Below are 19,381 nucleotides of genomic sequence, written 5' to 3'. Positions count from 1 at the left end.
ACGCAAAAAGGCTGTTACTCAGTGGCTGAAAGGTTGTCACTCCATGTAGAAATTGACAGAAAAAGGACTTACAAATGTGACCAAGTTCTGGCTAAAGTGATTGCTGAGAGGCGCTGTTTGCTTCGCACTTTGCTGGATCTAAGGAGGAAAAGAAAAAATGGGGAATTTTAGATATTTGACTTTCCATTCGTATCACACATGGTAACTATGGATGGAGAGAAAATGAAAATGTCCTTTGAGAACAGGTGGTCTATTTTTGCCATCTTTCCGCTGCAGGCCATTTTCCTTCACCTTCACTCTCAGCTTCACCATAATGTTATTTCTGTCTGCTGCCTCACCTTTGGTACAGAGCAAGCTTTCTTTGCAGTAAAAGCATACGTATGCTGACGTGTGCGGCGCCGCCATCGACCAGCAAAGAATGGATTTTCTGTTCATGAATGTGTTAAATGAAACCGTGGGTTCTGTAGTTTTCAGTTTTCACCACACAGATCGATCTGTGTTCTGTGGTGGCTGCAGCCCAGAAAATGCAATGAACAGCATCCTGTTGATCTTACACAATTGCTGCTTGGAATTTGCCGGGGCACAGGTGCAATTACAGCCACAGCAGGCTCCTGGAAGTGGAACTACCTCTCTCTTCCAGGTAGTCTGCTGTATGGCTTACGCTAAAATTAAGAAATCAAGAACCAGTACATACCCAGGAGCCAAATAGACTGGATTCATCTTGCTAGAATGGGACTTCAAGTTTTTAATGATTCAAACATGAATGGGCACAGCTGATTAACACAAGCAAACGAAAGCAGTGCTGTCATGCTGTGGAGTGAAAATACCCAATTCCTGTTTAGTGACATGGCTTAAACAAGCATAACGTTCGTGAAATATGTTTAATGGCGCCAACCTGTGGTTCCCTCGATATGGTTCCTAGGTCTGCCTTGATTTGAATTTATGGTCTTGGAGGTTAGTATACCCCAGACAGCAGCAGGCTGCTGGCTCGTGTAAAAAATAAACTACCTCATTTGGAGCTGTACAGCAATGACCTTAACAGGACCCATAGAAGCTTCAAACCATCAGCCAAATATTGATCAAGGTGACTCATGCTGGTAATGCAATTTCTCCAACTGCATACAGGTGCTTGAAGAAAAAAATAAATTGAAGTCTTATACCTGCTCATGGTGTTAAATAAAGAGCAATGCTTTTCCCCTTTTAATATTTAATACATAAATATGTATTTGATACATAAAGCTCACCTACTGTATCATTGACGTAAAAGTCTGTGCAGTCTGTTATGATACTGACTTTGCTACATACCTTGAAAAAATGTCCAGCTCTTTGTTGGCCTTTAAAAGGATGATGTTTGATGAATCTGAGTGGAGGGGAAAAAGTGAGCGCGTACGAACACTGCCTGGAGGAGTGATGACACATGATAAATAATGCAAACATAATTAGGCACATGCAGTTCACAGCAAGTGGAGTGTATGAAAAGGCTTAGCTACAAACAATGCCACCGCGCTTTTCACAGAGCTTGTCAAAAGTGTTTTTAAAGAAAGGACTGAAAGGGTGATTTTTTAAAGAAGAGTATCAGTACCTTACTGACATCAGTGGGCAGGGAAGATGGAACGTATCCTTTCCCCCCACAGTTGCTCGAGGCAGGAAGTGCTTCACAGCCAGTGCTAGAGTCAAAGAGAATCATAGCTCGAATTTATAACAGGCACCAAAGCAACACTGCCCGATGTTTTCAACGTTTTATAAACGGTGGCATTTCTGAAAGAAGGGAACCATACTTAGAAAATGTGTGTTCGAGATGAAAAATAGAGAGCGTCAGTGAGAAAGTTTTAAATAGACACATTTTGTCGTACAATGAAGAACGCCCAAGGCTCATCTTTGCTGTAGGCTCTGTAATGGCTGAAGGCCAGTCAGGTCAAGCAAGATAAAGGCGCTTGTCCGTATTACACTGCATTTACACTTGGCTAGCTTCTAAATATTTGCCTAGTCCTAGCAAGTACATATGTATTCATGCCAACTTCAGGCCTTCATTTCTTAATTAGCTCAATATTTACACCTTCTGACATTTTACCTACATTTCTTGATAAGCTCATGAATGACTGCTTAAGACAGTTCTTGTGTCCTTCTATGAAATGCTATACTGTGAACTAATCTACAAGTGATCCAATTAGCTCATTTAACCAGGGCAATCCCGGCCCCCAGGGGAATTGCCCACCCTGGTACGTGTGGTTTGTATTGTGAGGCTTGTTTACTGTGCATCCTAAAGAACAAAAATTTGATGTTTCATAATGTTACGTAAAATGTTTATATTATTTTACTGAATGCCCTGAATGGGGAATTCAGTTGGAGAAGTTAATCCTTCTGCCTCCACTTGATAAAGTACTCTTCCCATATACGTATTTGTCCATTTGTGCATATTTACTCTGAGTCAGTATTGACTGTGGCATAAGAGACTGCTAATCTTTCTTTTCTCTCCGGTTTCTAAAGCCATGCTGTAGCCGCAAAGGATGACACACTTCAATCCAACTGTTTGCATTCGTCAACATTGCCCTCCCTCCTGCATCCCTACCCCACTCAAGCAAAAGTACTCAGGTAGAGGTGTCTGCCTCACATTTTCATATCGTGACATCGTTGTCCTCGTGCTTGTTTAGATCTCATTTTGTATTTAGCCTGACTGCTGCTTTCAGTACAGCTGGGGCTTCGCCAGGTGCAGTGCCCACGCTCTAGGAAAAGGCTGAGGAGGATGGTATCTGCTGCAGCATTTTTGCAGAATGAATGCAAGCACGACCAGTGGGATGTGTCCTGTAGCATGAAATGCTTTTTTCATTCAAACCACTCTTCCTGCCCCATACACTGCACATACACATACACAAACACACACACACATGTACAAACTCGCAAACACACATGCATGCACACATACACACACACATACCCACCCACCCATACACACACACACACACACACACACACACACACACACGCGCACACACACACAAACACACAAACAACATTCACATACTCTTGAAAGGGGTGGAGAAGTTGCTGGCAGAGGGGACTGTGTGAGAGATTGAAGATATGGTATTTGTTCTGTTTATCAATGTTCCTAAAAGGATTCATATGCATCTTGGAATTGATTGGATGTCCACTTGTTGTTTTATTTCATCAGAAAAGATTATGTTAGAGCTTACCCCAGTTTTCTTCTGTATTCAATCTTCAGCCCTCTTGAGACAGAGCAGAGTGAAAACATAATTTGTTCCATCACTTTTAGTGGGGAAAATTGGAAAAAGTCTCTTGTGATTTGAATTTTTTTAACAGCCGTTCTATAAAGAGGAGGCTATCTGCAAGGTTTCATCCAAATGGATTGCTTTTTGGTTGACTGGCCTGATTTGCCCCTTGCCAGCTAGGAAGGCATGCTATTTTCGAAGACAGAAGGTTTGATTTTGACAGGTTGACAATAAATAAGTCACAAGTTGCATTGTGTATTGGATTGCTCCCTGTTCGGCTGTTTTCCTTGGCTGCAAGCAGATCTTTGTTGCAATTTTACAGAAAAAAGTACATTATTTTTATTTAGTGTATCTCAGGCTGAGTTCAAAGCATACTAATACCCTAAAAAGACTTAATCAATCGGTTAAGGTTGTATTTTCAGAATACCATTTTATGACAAGATGGAACTTAAGAGCAATTTCTCTTCCTTAGTATCTCAAACAGAGACTCGGTCATATATTGCAATCATAACATTTCCTTCACACTGTAACATCAATTGCAACAAAAATGTTTTCCACATGAAAAAGCCTAGTTATATACAAAAGGCATATGCTATACTGGAAATACAATATGCACTTATTAATGATGTGAAATCAAAGACTTCACAGAAACTAAACAAGCACTATTCCCTAGAGCTGCAACCCAGGTCCCCTGCTTTCAGTAACACAGCCTGGCCCTACATTTCCTTTGTATTTATAATTGGCAGAGAATTCAAGAAGAAGAAGAAGAAGAAGGAGAAATAGAAGAAGAAGAAGAAGAAGAAGAAGAAGAAGAAGAAGAAGAAGAAGAAGAAGAATGTAAAATATCCAAAACTTAAGAGTATTATTGTGTGGGTGTATACTTTGTGTCCACATAATTTTTGTTTTTAAATATCAGAGGATGCAGAAGTGGATGGCATTTGGTTTATGAGTTGGAGAGAAGCAGAGAGTGTTGATCCTCCTCTCTGGTTTCTGTCCAAGGTTCCTGCTGTTGCCCAAAGCCTAGTGTGCCTTCTGGACAGAGTTGGCCTGGTCTGCAGACATACACAAGCCTGAAGTTGTTGCTAATCAGTCCAGGTTTTGCACTTCTGTCCATTTGGAATATGGGCCATACTCATTACCTGAGTGCTGAGGATGATAAAGTACATCTTTCCAGGGATCTACCACTGCTGAAGAGGCTGTATTTAATTATATCAAATTTAATTCCCAAAATTGACTCAGAGAGCCACCAAATTATTGATCAGAATGTTAGCTGAAATTTTATGGGAACGTAATCACCAGACATTGCTTTATTTTTTTCCTAAATATGCTGCCTTTTTTGATGAATGTTCAGGGCTTTGGCATACTATTCGTCTTTTGCAATATTTATATCCACCTTTTTCAGGCTCAGATTGATAATCTGATAAGAGGCCAGGAAATGATTTTCTAGTTGTTCCCACATTGGCTTAAATCAGGGTTACCCAACCCTGTTCCTGGAGATTTACTATCCTGTTAATTTCCATTTCAACCCTAATTTGGCACATCTGATTCTACTAATGAGCAGCTCAATGCGAGCACTAGCTGCTGAATGAGGTGTGCTTTATTTGGGTTGGAATGAAAACCTACAGGATGGTAGATCTCCAGGAACAGGGTTGGGCAGCCCTGGCTTAAATGGTCTTAGTGGTTGACATCCTGATAATGTATAGCTCCATAAAATATAAAGATTTGACTGATTTAGGTGCCGTTTGTTTTTTATAGCTGTCCTTCATCTACAGCTATAAAAAGCAGCTTGCTGTGTTTTTAGGGAAGGAGTTCAATAGCCACAGACATTGTGTGTTGGGTCTGAACACTGTAGTCAAAAAGCATAGAATAGCAGGGTACTGGACCATCACAGGAGTAAGTGGTATTCCAAACTAAAACTACAATCATTGTGTGTGTATTGCTTTGTTATGAGACCAAAATAAAATGGAGCAAATGCATAAAAAAGAAATAAAGGGAAAGGGTTTGTTCATATTACAATGAGAGTGGATGGAAGAAATGATAATAATACATCAGCTCTCAAGAAAAAGTATTGTAATTATGTAAGATTCTTGACAGAGCTTCAAAGCAGTACTTATCAAAATTGCCCGATTGTTATTGGTTAGCAGTTCTGACTAATGTCATTTTTTCAAGAAAGAGTTTGCAAACCATTATGCCATATGCCAATGCCACAATGTTAAGTCAGATACTCTTTTAAATATTATTTCAAGACTTGGTTTCATAGAAATAACACACCTACTTAACCTTTGGTCTTTGCTGTTCATTATAACCTTGATTTATTTCTTTACTCTATTTATCTATTTTTAATAAACTGATAAATTAAAAAAATAAAAATGCAGATGAATAGATGTGGTCTAAAATTCATTTCAAATTCAATTCTTTTTTTGTCAGTGTGTAATAACATCAGATTTTTTAAACAAATCTTAAAGTCAGAGGTACAAATTCTCTGACATACTACAGTAGAAAATCAGTAGGAGGCTCAGTGGAGGTTCTGTACATTACACCTCCTCCTCTTGACCTCCCAGTTTTCCCTGAAATACTGAATAATAGTGTGGGATAGCCAAAGTCCAAATTACATAAAATGTACTCTTCACTGTAAAATGTACACTGTTATAGTTGATTTAATACACACGCTCAGATTCAAGCTGAAAACTTCAAACATTATTAAATCTGTGTATACCATCACACCCCTGCATGTACCCGGCAAGTTTTGAATCTCCGGACAGATGCGTTTGAAAGCTGTGTGGTAGCCCTGTAGGAACCGGCGAAGTGATTGGCACGCACTGGGGAGTTCTACTTATATGGTCTCTAATGACACAATGTCCTCTGAAACCTAGCTTCTCTCTAAGGTGATGCCAACACCCCCATCCTACCCTCTCCTGCTTCAACACCAGCTCTGAGCTGTAGTCTTAAACTGTATTCTTAAGCCTGCAATGTGTTGAACCCCTTCAGCCTCCAATGATGAGCACTTCCAAGCCTGGGGAGACTGTTGCCGATGGGGGTTTGTGTATTGTTCTCCTAAGCCTGTCCTGGCAATGGCAGGCATCAGGGACTGCCATCCTGTGATTAGAGCTGCAGACCTCATGCACAATGAAGGCATGTGTGCTCAGTTGAGCAGTGGCTCAAGCCTGTGTTCTCATCTGTTGTCGAGAGGTAAACACTTACCTCTGCGCATGCATGTGCATATCTGTTAACTGACTCTCAGGCGATCTCTGATCTCAAGTCCTTGGCAAAGGGAAAAACTTGAACATGGGACAATGAAAGTCAACTGGGAGTCCTCTAACAACCAAGAAGGAAAGTAAGGCAAAATAGGAATCATAGGATCTTCAGCAATGTATTGAATGATAACCTAATTCAGGATACCTATTTGTGGATAGTAATGACCAGACAGCCACTCTTAGCCATTTGTATTTTCAGGCAGAAGATTAAGCAAGAATGACGTATTCTCACTCATTTCTCACACAAAACAAAAAAAAAACCCCTTTGTTTCTAAGGGCTCAAACATTTTGTTCCTAACGGCTCCAAGATGAAAGGGGCAAGATAAAGACTGTTTAATTAATGTCACCATGCTCATCCCCCGCTGTGTCAGTATTAAGACTCAGGCCAGCAGTGACTGGTGGGAGGAACTCTCTTCTCTAGAACACTCGTTCCCTGATATTTAGGAACAGAAAAACGGAAGAAGCGAGCACTTGATGTAGTGGACCTTAAAGATTAATATAATTGTGCACAAAATGTCACAGGCTTCACTGTCACCATCTGCTTAAAAAAATAAAATAATAATTACCAGCCAGACCAAGTTCTTCTCTGAGGGCATGCATCCTTGGAGATGATTGACTTCACATTCTATTAGTTTCTCTATTGCAGCTCGATTAACTGTGATCTCAATGCCAGTGAACACATTAAAGAAGAACTGCAAGTGCAGATGTAAGGTGGGGTCACAGTGAGGTAATGCAGAAGATAAACATACCTATTCATTCGATACTTTACCACTACAATGATACACAAATTACTGAATCTTAAGGAACTCGTTCACCCCGCATTCCAAGTATGATTTCTGCAAGACGGCTTTGAACCAATGAATAGTATCTTTATATTGGTGCTGGCATATACCACCCTGGGGATATCGCTGAATAGGCATTAAACTCCCTGTTTCTGAATTTGCGATAGAGTGCACCAACGACTCTTGAGAAAAGTGGTCCGACAGTACATCTGTGTCTTTTGTGACTCTTATTCGGTGACATTTTGAGGTACAACTGGGCCAAAGAACTTGACTCCATACAGGAGCTGAGCACACGTCCACTGAATATTTCATGAGTTTGGCTGACTAAACTGCAGTCTCTTCATACAGCAGACCATACAAGGGCAGCTATTTAAGTAAATGCTGTGGGAATTGTGGAGTATCATTGACCTCAGTGCTCAAGCATGAGAATATGAACCAGCTCCCCTCTTAATGATCCATGTCATGCGCATTAGATCAGACAAGAGATGGGTATCAACCTTAATTGGAAATTGAAAAGTCCACTGAGGCTTGGCAGAGCATTCTTGATATGTCAGCACAGGAAATGCAATGAGAGGTATGCTGGTACTTACTCTAGATGCTTGTCCACGCTGCTGTTGTAGCAAACAGCTGTAAAAGCATAAGGTTGTTGACTGTAAAACCATTACATTTCCTCTCCTTCTCAGCACTCAGAGTCGTCTCCTGGATTAAGAGGTGCAGAAATACGCATCTCCACGAGAGAGGGGTGAACATGCATCTTTTCATGAAAGGCTAATATTTTTACATATTTATTTATTTATTTATTTATTTATTTTCCCAATAATTTCATTATAAAAAAAAAAACATTACAGACAGTATTTCAGTGACAATTAAGGTAATTCATTAAAAAATATCTATACATTTTTAAAGGGTGGGGGGCACCGGGAACAAAGATATACACTGTGAAGTACAAAATGATTTTCATTTATTGTTCACTGCGTTTCACAGGACAGCAGTGTTCAGGAGCTTCAGCTGGTGTCTGTACTGTCCACGACGGCATGATACGTAATGTAACTAGGTATGGAGACTGCATTGGAGTGTATTTTCTTTGCAGTCTTTTGTTAAACAGATGGAAAATATGAGGTGTGCCATAATTTAAATGTTCTGGCTCAATCTCAGTACTAACACCTGAGGCTGCTGCATGGCTCATAATTCCCTCTGCAGAAAGATCAGGCTTACAGCAACTAGGTGTAATCCATCAAACTGTCCAGGGCTTATAGCAGTTTGATTTCATGTTATAGACAGACTGCACTATGTGAATGTTTTAGTGGGCCCACTGGTAAGGTCATTTCTTCAGAACATCCCCGCCTGACCCAGTGAATATGGCATTGTTCAACAGTTCTTATTACCATTTGGACACCCAGTCATCATCGTTAAAAGTTTTATAATTCCTTGGGTAAAATCATTTCCATTATTCCTGCATGTGTTATTGGTTGGTTTGGTTCTCCTGCATTTATGTTATAGGAAGTCCACATCCACGGCCATGAAATAATAGGCTTCAATATTTCTGAAATAGACACAGTAGTTCATTTTATGTCCCACACAATGCCATTGTGTTGCTTGCAGCAGCTTATAAATTGCTGTTAGAAAATTCCTCATTGATAAAAAAATGGAAACTGTTCCAGATCCTTAAATTCCATGTTCTTAATTGTAGTTTAGAATGACCAAAAAAGCTTTCAATAGTTTCTTGAGAAAAACTATCCATCACAAGTGAACTGGTGCAGAGTGGCCTAAAAAATACAGGTCTGCTTTTTTAAAAAGATGTAACCAATCCTGGCTGGTAACCAATTCGGAATTCCCATATATGAATAAAATATTAGTGAAAGTTTTGCCAGGCAGGTTTCTCAGGGGCCTTCTTTTGTCATCTTCAAATGAAACTCTTCCAGTATAAGAACTTGCAAGAATGTCTACGTACAGAATTGAGAATCCTCTGCCCAGCCAAGATCCACCTCAGAGGTGTCATTGAACCACATAAATTGTACCCATTGAGTAATGGCAGATTTGCATGTTGCTGTGGAGACACGCTCATAGATGTCAGGCTTCTTTGTATGCCAGTACCTTGCCAGTTCCCTTGATGAATGAACTAGCTGCAAATAGCTTGTATAGATGTTAAGCAAATACATATGCCTATTCACACAACACTTTTTCATGTTTTTAATTGGCTTTTAGCATTTTTGGTCAATTGCTTGTGTGGTTTAGATAAACATTTCTCAACTGTCTTTTATGTACCTTACCTTCTTTTTGGATGAATGTGGCTCTTCCCCCAGTAGAGCTTCCACATTTCTGACCACCAGTTTTTGCATGGTGTTCAGAGCAGAAAATCCATTGCGGCTCTAATCTAGTTAAGGAGAAACCTCTATTATTTATGGATGGGCCAGTGTTACTTGTGGTGATTCAGCATAATCTACCCTAAAGCTATTTCAGTGGGCGGTTTGATGGCTACTTCACACGACCTCAAAAGTATCCACAGGTGTGTTTATCAGGAGGAGGAGGGAAGTCTTTGAATCGGGCAAGTGCAGAGAACCACTGGATAGTAGAATCCTACACATCTCCTGTCTGTGGTTGATCTGGTGGACATACATTTTCAGTTTCAGTGAATTGTAGGAATATCTCCAAGCCATGCTCCTGGTAGTGGTCTAGGACAAATGTATTCATTCTGGGGGAAGAAATGAAAAACATCATACAGTTAAAAACAATTACTGTAGTATGTGGTAACCGTCTTGCAATTACAATTCTAATGATTAACATATGTGGGGTTAATTGAAGCAGCACAATATCTGAGTTTATTGTTGCAGTACAGAGGAATATGTTATAATGAATTAGCATTTGTAATGAGAAAAATGATAAAGTCCTCCTAAGCTTCATATTTCTCTCATTGTTTTAAGTTATGGTGATACAATCTAAACCCGTAACACTGGCAGATGAGATTCCATTCACATTCCATAAGTCTCTCAAACAAAAAGCAGTCATTATTTGAATTATATATAAATTTAATAAAATAAAATTTCCGCATAAGCATTTAAAAATAGTTCCACTCTGGTATAGAAATATTGCTTACATTACCACTTATCTTAACTAAAACTACCTTCATGAATATTAATTAACACCGTATGCACTTTCCAGTCTCCCTATCCTGACCCTAAGGTGACCCTATTCTGAGTTTAAAAGCACTGAAAACCCCTTTCATTTTAAAGTAAAAGTATCTATTTTATATTTTTATAAACATGATATACTATGAGGGTACACTATTATATCGCTTTAGTCTTTTTTAATCGTGCAGTCAGAAGTCATAACCAAAGCTCCACACATCTATTGCAGCAAAACATCTTTGATGATACGTGTTTGGTAGTAAAAACAAGTGGTGCAGACAGAAATAGTCTCTCTTGACTATGAAATAAGAACAGCTATTCACTAATTTATTGATGAGTGACAGCTTGTTTCAACATGAAAAGTATTGATTCAAGTTTTGAAATTCAATGAACAGAATGAAGAGGCTTCAAAGCAGGGGGTCTACGGTAAGGGTGGGCCATTCTGACTCTGTGGACTAGGGGTGCATGCATAACATGAAGACAACACGAGGGTTAAACACACATAAATCATGAATACAAGACCATTTCCTTTCTGTTGTCTTATTTTTTGTTTTCTTGCCGGTGGTAATTATGTGACATATTTCATTGTTTGCCCCTTAGTTTAGTCTGCATATATTCAATATAAAAGTGAAAACCTATGTATTAATAATCATTTATATGTATGAAGGGATTTCTCTTCTCCGGAAGCCCTTCAACCCAAAACTCCCTATAAAATAATAACAAAGGCATAGCAAACAAATATATTCCTGCATATTTCAGTCAGTTTAACTTCAATTATACTGCAGTGCAAGCCACTAGTCTGTGTTCACCTTGAGTGCACAGTTAAATTGTTGAATCTTAATGGTTATTTTTCACTAAAATGCTGTGAGTGGTGAATTAATTTTTAAACAAAGGCAACAAAAATAAAATCCCCACAGAAACAAAAACAGAAGATGAGGCTCATTCCAGAGGTTGCATTTCATACTAATCTGATTTTTATTTCAACAGGAGAACAACAACAATGCACAGCATAGCAAAGCAAAACAAAACAAAAAACCAGTGTGTCTAAGACATTTGGTAAATTGGAGACAAAACAGGATGCAGAATGATGGTATTTCCTGAGATCACAGCCTCAGTATTTCTTTCACACCTTTGGTCCTACTGTGCACAGTGCTTGAAATAGATTTTCATATACGTACATATAACTTTGGGGGGGATTTCATAATCCAAGGTTTTCTCTAAGGTAACAAAAGATGGGAGGCTGGGCAACTACTAAAATCAATTAAATAGTATCATTACGGAGCTAGACAATCAGATGCAATATCTTTTTTTCTCTTTTTAGCTCTCTGAAATGAACATATTGGACACTTCAAGCTTCAACATGTTACAATACACAGTTAATGGCCATACTTTGCACCATATATGTGTCATATTGCTGCCCTGTGGCAGATTACTTGTATTTACCACCTGTATTTAGACAGGAACCTCTTGGCAAACAGCATATTTACACTTTCCATGCCAATGAACTTCTGATAATATGGGCGCAGATGCAAGATTACCCTGCCGATAAGAAGACAGGCCCTTGAGATAAACACTTTGCAATCAGCTCACTGAAATCTATGTAAGTTATCATAAAAGCATACAATATGTTAACCATATGCGTAGCTTCTGCTATATAGTTACAGCCCAAGGTCCAATTTATCACCAAGGCTTGCAACATAAGTTCATCATCTGACTGTACAGCTGTGCCAATTTGAAATCTGCTACTCATTTCATGCACAGTGCATTATAAGCAGCTACATCTATGAACTTCCAGGGTTATGAGACTGTTTCCCCCTCCCACGTTTACCCCACATTACATACCGAGGATGAGCTAATTATCGTGAATAACTAAACAATCTGTGTCATTCTGGTTTATATTTTAAGCATACTTTGGATCATATCTGTCAAATATTTTGTAATGCATGTATGCATGTCAGCTATTCTTTCCCTATATACACTCACTGAGCACTTTATTAGGAACTAATACTGGGTAGGGCCTCCCTTTGCTCTCAAAACCTCAATTCTTCATGCCATGGATATAAGATGTGGAAAACATTCCTTTGAGATTCTGTTCCATGTTGACATGATTGCATCTCTCAATGTCTGCAGATTTTTCAGCTGCAAATTCATGCTGTGAATCTCCCATTCTATCACATTCCAAAGGTGTTCTATTAGATTCAGATCCAGTGACTGAGAAGGCCACTGAAGAACATTGAACTCATTCATGAAACCAGTTTGAGATGACTTGCTTCGTGACATGGAAGTAGCCATTAGAAGATGGCCACAATGTGGCCATGAAGGGATGCACATGGTCAGCAACAATACTCAAATAGGCTGTGGCATTCAAGTGATGATTGACTGGTATTAATGGGCCCAAGAAAACGTTCTCCACACCATTACACCACCGCCACCAGCCTGGACTGTTGACACAAGGCAGGATGGGTCAATGGATTCATGCTGTTGGTGCCAAATTCTGACCCTACCATCCATATGCCTCAGCAGAATTTGAGATTCATCAGAACTACGTTTTTCCAGTCTTCAACTGTCCAGTTTTGGTGAATCTGTGCCCACTGCAGCCTCAGATTTCTGTTCTTGGCTGACAGAAGTGGAATCACCAACAATCATGCCACAATCGAAATCACTGAGATAACATTTCTCCCCATTCTGATGGTTGATGTGAACATTAACTGAAGCTCCTGACCCATATCTGTATGGTTTTGTGCATTGCACTGCTGCCACACGATTGGCTGATTAGATAATTGCATGAATAAGTAGGTGTACAGGTGTTCATAATAAAGTGCGTGGTGAGTGCATAAATATATTTATATGTAAAAAATGTGATTCATCTAAACAAGCAGTTATTAATGTTCACATCTAGAGTGAATTATGATAATGCACCCATGAGAATGGACATGATATTTGGTTCAATGTATCACTTCAGCTGCTTGTTATTTCACACAACATGACAGTAAGGTTTTGTGAGTGGAATCATTTTCTGTGCTTTTCTTCCACCAGGTGAACTTGTGAAGTTCCCCATAATAGCAGACGTTAGCATTCATCTTCACCCCCACTGACTCATATTTCTCACATGAGTGGAGGTGGAAAATGCAAGGATATTTTTGCAATAAACTATGGGTAAATCAACATATGAATAACAATGGATTGCAGCTATACATTTCCTTTTATCTCAGGATCTCAAAAGAATGGAGAAGGATTATGTTTTGATTTAAAGGGGGAAAACATCCCTCTGAAAGGTAACAGAAAGCCTTTGAATTTTCATTAACTAACCATTCAATAAGCATCACCATTTTAATAACTCGGTGACAGTGACCATAATTCACTGGTGTTATATTAATTACTTTTTCCTGAGAATTTTATTGTCACTCCGTAGCTGACGTAAGTGCATTATTGCTAATCCATTTTTCTTGAAACATTTCTTTTCTCCTGGCTTCATTTCATTCAGACATGCTCTTCACACTAGGAGAACACTGTTTTCTAATGAGTTTTTAACAGGCTCCTCTTTAGACAAGCACAAGGCTTTAGAGGGATAGGGAAGCACAAGACAAAACATGGGAATGAAATGCCTTTTGTCTATCAGGAAATAATGTGAAGCTTAGAAAAAGACAGACTGATGTACCATGAACTGAAATTTAAATCATATTTTAAATATTATTTTGCATAGTTATTTCTGTTTTTGACGGTGCCAATGATAGATGTTTTGGGGTTGTTATGTGTGTGCATATACTTACTGTGATATCATTAAGAGATAAACATAATGAAGTACATTACAATACATGATATCCTAGTATCACAGTATTTATAATAAAACTATTATTAATATTACAGATTATGCTTTAGATATCATTGCATTTGTGATGTTAATAGATCAATGCGCTGAATATCTTCATTAACATGCATTTTTTGAATAGCAAATATCAATACAACAAGATACCTCACATTGACAAACATAGGGTTGGAGCATCAACACAATATGACCGGTTTGGCCCTCCTACCTGCACTTCCCTTGTTTTTCAGCTTAGTCATTGCTTATACTCCCTTAAAATTGATTTTACAGTTGTTTTCACCACACATTTTTTTTTTTACATTTAGGAACCCTCCCATAGACTTATAAAAAATAAAAATCATTTTTAAAGGCAAGTGCTAAAAGCATAAATGCGCAGGTGTATAAATCTTGATTGCTAAAGTGCCTCTCTTTGCTTGGACATGAAATGAGATTACTCATGCTGAAATTCAAACTGAGGGACAAGGCACCCGAATCCTAACGATGCCATTAAACACATCAACAACAGCACTTTTCAAAAGTTTTCACACAAATGTCTTATACATTAGGTAGTCATGCTGCAGAGTGTAAAGAGGGAAAGGGAAGTGAATTATTTGTATAAATGCATGAGCAACTCACTGCTTCAGTAAGCCTGAATACCCAAAACAGGCAAGCATTCATCAGACAGGACACTGGACCATGCTTATTTTGAAGGGTTTTAAATACAGGATGTTGAAACTGCAGTGAAAATGGCCATATTTAAAAAATATATACATTCAAAGCCATCCCACTGAGTGATCTGCAGCCAGTAATGGATTGGGAAATTATGATGATTGATGATTTCTGATGACGATGATGAGGAAATGAATGATGTTGTCAGTAAGAACAAAGATGTAATAGCATTGTGGAGGATTCTCTCTCTCTCTCTCTGTATTTGCATGCATTTGTTAAGATTAAGCTTCTGGACCTTGTCAGCAAATGATGAATGTGGATTCTGATGTGCTATCTTGTTCCATATAAAACCAAACAAATACAATATTCTCACTCAGTCAAAAGGAACACCAATCTTCCAAGAAACTGCAGCTGTGCTGCAAGGTTATATATTGAAATTCATCAAAAAACCAAAATGATTCCAATCCACCCCACTGAGGCTAACAGTTTCATGGCACTCTTATAGTCTGTTTTGTATTTCTCTTTTCATTCATAAGTGCTTTCATCCACACTTTTTTGCATTTTATAGTTGGACCAGGACTCAAAGCAACTGCGCAGTTGTCTGGGTAACAGTAAACCACACTGTGTGTATATGATTATATTAGTCATTATAAAGCATACACACAGACATTTATTTTTTATGTATTCTGCAAGCCCTCTCTAGTGAGCAAGGCAGATGGGGAGAGGCAGAGCAAGTCTACGGGCATGTAGGTCAGGCTTGCATTGGTGCTGCCTGACCAATGTGACTAAAACCTGCAGACAGGCTGCATGCAAATGCATACCCACAGGAAATGAAGCAAATGTAGGTCTTGACAAGACAGTAATTTACACGGTTCTTAAACAGAAACCCTGGGACATGCGATGAATAAGTAAAAAACAAGGACAATGACAGATGAGTTTCAAAGTGTTAACTTATGTGGACCCGCAATCTTTACCTGCACTTCACAGACAAGCACCATTTACAATGCATGATAAATCCATTCCAATCTTTCAGCCTCTCTGAAGTGTGTGGTTATTAGATCCCAGTGTCACATCCCGCTTTAATAAGTTACATAATTAAAACGGCCCCTGTTTTATAATTCATGTGGCTGGTGTTTTCAGTCTTCTTATACTGCTTGAGAAATGGAGCAGACTAAACATTGCTCGTGCACTGTGCATTAACCCTAACTGAACACGACCTTCCGAGGAAGCGAGATGGAGTCCATCTGTCGGAAAATAATTTGAGTTTAGGTTAAAAGCCAGGTTTAACAGTCACAAGCAACATCATTGGCCATAAATTCTTTTCAGCTTAGGATTTTAGTGCTGCGAAATGGTTTAGCAAGTTCATTTTGAACAGAACAGAAGCTCATAGCAGGACCATAGATATAATGTATCTGAAGGAACCTTAATTAAATTATGGTCCCAATTATTAGAACTGAGTCTGTGATACATTAGATGGCACCGAGGCCTCAAACACTGAAACTAAAGCAAACCGGCTTGGTTTTAGAGAGATAGGAGGAACTCAGACTGTAGAACTGCTACTCCTTGAGCCAGATTTGTTGCTGCTGATCAGTGGGCAGTTGGTAAACATTTTGACTGAGGTCCAGCTCATCTGATTGAGTTGAATACCTCCAAGACGTAAACAACCTTTCGCACCCTGGCATGGGAATGTTGTTCTTAATCAGTGCCTATCCTCCTTTGTGAATCCGTTCCTGATCTATTGCCCAATTTAATTTCACTTGACTTGGTGGGGAGGCAGGCCAGCACAGGATGGACCGACTGAGCGAGATAAAGAAAAGGGGGGTTGGAGAGAACGGGGGAAGTGGGTTTTTCTAATAAGAGAAGTGGCCTGACCCTGGAGACCGCCTGTGAGCGCTGCTACAGTCACTCTCGGCTGCTACGCTGTGGGAGTGCCTCCCTTCCAGATTGAGAGGAGCCTTGGCGGTGCGTGGGAGGGAGGTGCGTCACGAGCTCCTGCCAGTGCGCCGGGCTAGCCAGGAAGGAGAAGGTGAGCAATTAAGGGATTTGAGGCAGCCAAGGGCTGCGGGGAAGGCAAAATGGTGTCCAGCACATCCAAGATTTCTCCCATCGCTACGGCAGCACGAGGCGTGAGCCGACCAGCAGGCCCGAGCCGAGCGTTTCTGGTGGTGTGGAACCTCTCCTTGAGGCTTATCGCCTGTAAAGCCGGAGATTCTCAGAAAACTGCACATTCCCACGCCTGGTCCTGCCTCCCTTCACTGCATGGAGCTATGGCGGCAGTGGCAGCCATTAATGAATCTCAATCAAGTTGTGCTGTTTGTGTCAAGGATGGTGAGTGAGACATCAGTCAGGGGCTCTGAGGGTCCTAGGCTCCACTGCTTTTAGGAGCTTTGTGGAATGACAAGGCACGGGCTTTTGCACGATGCTCTGATGTCTCTGTTTGCAGGAGGCCTGTGTGAAAATAAAATGGGATAAACAGCAGTATCTTTCCCTGCTCTGAAGTTGAGACTTCATTGTTTTTACTGATAACTGCTTTATACTCTATATAAAATGCCTAATGCAACCTTGGATTTCCACATAATAAAATGATCTCTTAACATTTAAGTAGCTGCGTCCCATTTCCCCCCTTAAAATAGAATAACTTATCAGGGACTTTTATATCTTTAACGTATTAACAGCTTGCAAACCCGATGTTCCCCACCGGCAGGCCCTGCAGAAAATCTGATAAAGTTATTGAAAGCTACGAGCACAACTCAGCAACCTTTTCATGGGTCTCAAGCAAAGCTCCCATATCAGTAGAAACCCACAGAAAAATGAAATTGGAATGGATCAAATATTCATTACAAGGTCTCTATGGCGAGCACTTACACATTTAATGGCCAGTTACCATAAAGCTTACAAGAGGCTGTAGGGAGTGGATGGATAAATGGCTTTATTAAATGACATTCATGGAAAATGAGATATGCTGGGAGGAATAACAACAGACTAGCTGGTGCTGAGAGCATATGGAACCCCTGCAGTCCTGTAGGGGAAAGTCTGATTAGCCAGAGTACAACATGGAGGCTAAAGGCCTTACTGACAGGTTCTAATTTTCATGTCCTCATTTGCGGTGGCACCGCAGAACATTTTCTGATGGCTTTGGTGCTAGTGGTGGAGGATGATGGTAGACGGCGTGTTTATTAATAATATTATATGCCATTTCACTGGCACCTTTAAACCTGGACATAATTGCCTTTTCTCACCCGTACGAATAAACGCCACAAGATTATATCAGAAAATGACTAGAAAACAAACTCAAACTCAAATTTATTTTGATATACAATCACACTAATTTGATGTTCTGCACCTCAAGTTACAAAAGGGGCACTGCAAGGTCAGTATATTTCTGAACCGTTCTGAAATCACCAGTAGCTGAGGTACCGCGTGAGGGGAATGTTAATTGCCCTTGGGAGATAAATAACGGCTCAAATTTTATTTTATTTATTTATTTATTTATTTATTGTGCCGTGCAGTCGTTCTTCAAATTAAGCACAGCCTGGCACTTTGATTTGCTGCTCTGACCTACACTTTTAACAGCTGTCTCTTCTGTCACTACAGTATATTGCATAGGGCTTCAACACATTTTTGCATGGCTCCACTGGGAGACTATATACCTTACTGAACTGCAATCAAAAGGCCCAGAGATTGCAGTCTTCAATGAAATGATGCTCCCATCAGGTTTTATTGAGTTTATGCACCTTTCCCAATTATTTAATATCACCAAATAAAGAAAACAGCTTTTCATCAAGCAACCCAACTCACTCATCCAGCCAGCTCTTAACAGATGGCAGTACATCAAAATGCTGTATTTAAAGTTTGTTAACTCTTAAGTGAAGGACATATTTCTGCAGTTTGCATCACATCCACAAAAAACATGTAATTTGTGTGGAATATTCACTTCCACTCATAACTTGTAACTCATAATGCTTATTTGTGATGACGTGATCCCTAAAGATTTATTGTGTTATGAATTCTAATTAGTTGAGTGCACCCACCCAGCATCACCCAAAGCTAAACTTCAATACTTGTGAAATGATATTAGATATACTGTACGCCTGCATGGAAGACACCAAAGAACTGAAGAAGATCCACTTGAATTAGGAGAGTCATGCATTGATACAGAGGAATTAAATTAGTCACGCACCAATATAAGGAAAAAAGACATGCCCTGCAGGTCTTGGAAGGGCTTTGTGGGTCAGAAAAGTCATTTTAATTAATGGCTGGAAGGACTGAAGCATTTCATGAATTATTTAAGAGTCAACTTTCTACAGTTTGAGTAAAATCTCATAATGCAACCATATAACCAATGGAACTGAAATCAGGGTGAGAAATATGGTCTTATCAAAACAAATCAGAAACCAAGATGACATGATGTAAACAACGCATCAACTTCACAATTAAGACTAAATTACATATTGTTGCTCCAGTTGCTTTGTGGTACATCTGAATTATTCAGGCAAACAGTCTTTGATGTCCTACTTTT

The 19,381-nt window shown here is 39.5% G+C and overlaps 1 protein-coding gene across 2 annotated transcripts in view; it reads right to left on the bottom strand.

Moving 5' to 3' along the window:
• Positions 1–8,047: 8,047 nt before the first annotated feature.
• lrrtm4l2 (leucine rich repeat transmembrane neuronal 4 like 2) overlaps positions 8,048–19,381 on the bottom strand; it is a 38,562-nt gene continuing 27,228 nt past the window's right edge. For both annotated transcript variants that reach the window (XM_061260944.1, XM_061260943.1), the window contains exon 3: positions 8,048–9,955. Coding sequence is in view for 1 of the 2 variants with exons in the window: in XM_061260943.1 (XP_061116927.1) it covers positions 9,890–9,955 (66 nt within the window). In the remaining variant the exon portion in view is untranslated. The remainder of the gene's footprint in view (positions 9,956–19,381) is intronic.

The sequence above is a fragment of the Conger conger genome, chromosome 11, assembly GCF_963514075.1.
Source record: "Conger conger chromosome 11, fConCon1.1, whole genome shotgun sequence".
Lineage (NCBI taxonomy): Eukaryota > Metazoa > Chordata > Actinopteri > Anguilliformes > Congridae > Conger > Conger conger.
The sequence above is the reverse complement of the archived record's forward strand: the minus strand, read 5'-3'. Positions and strand labels throughout refer to the sequence as shown.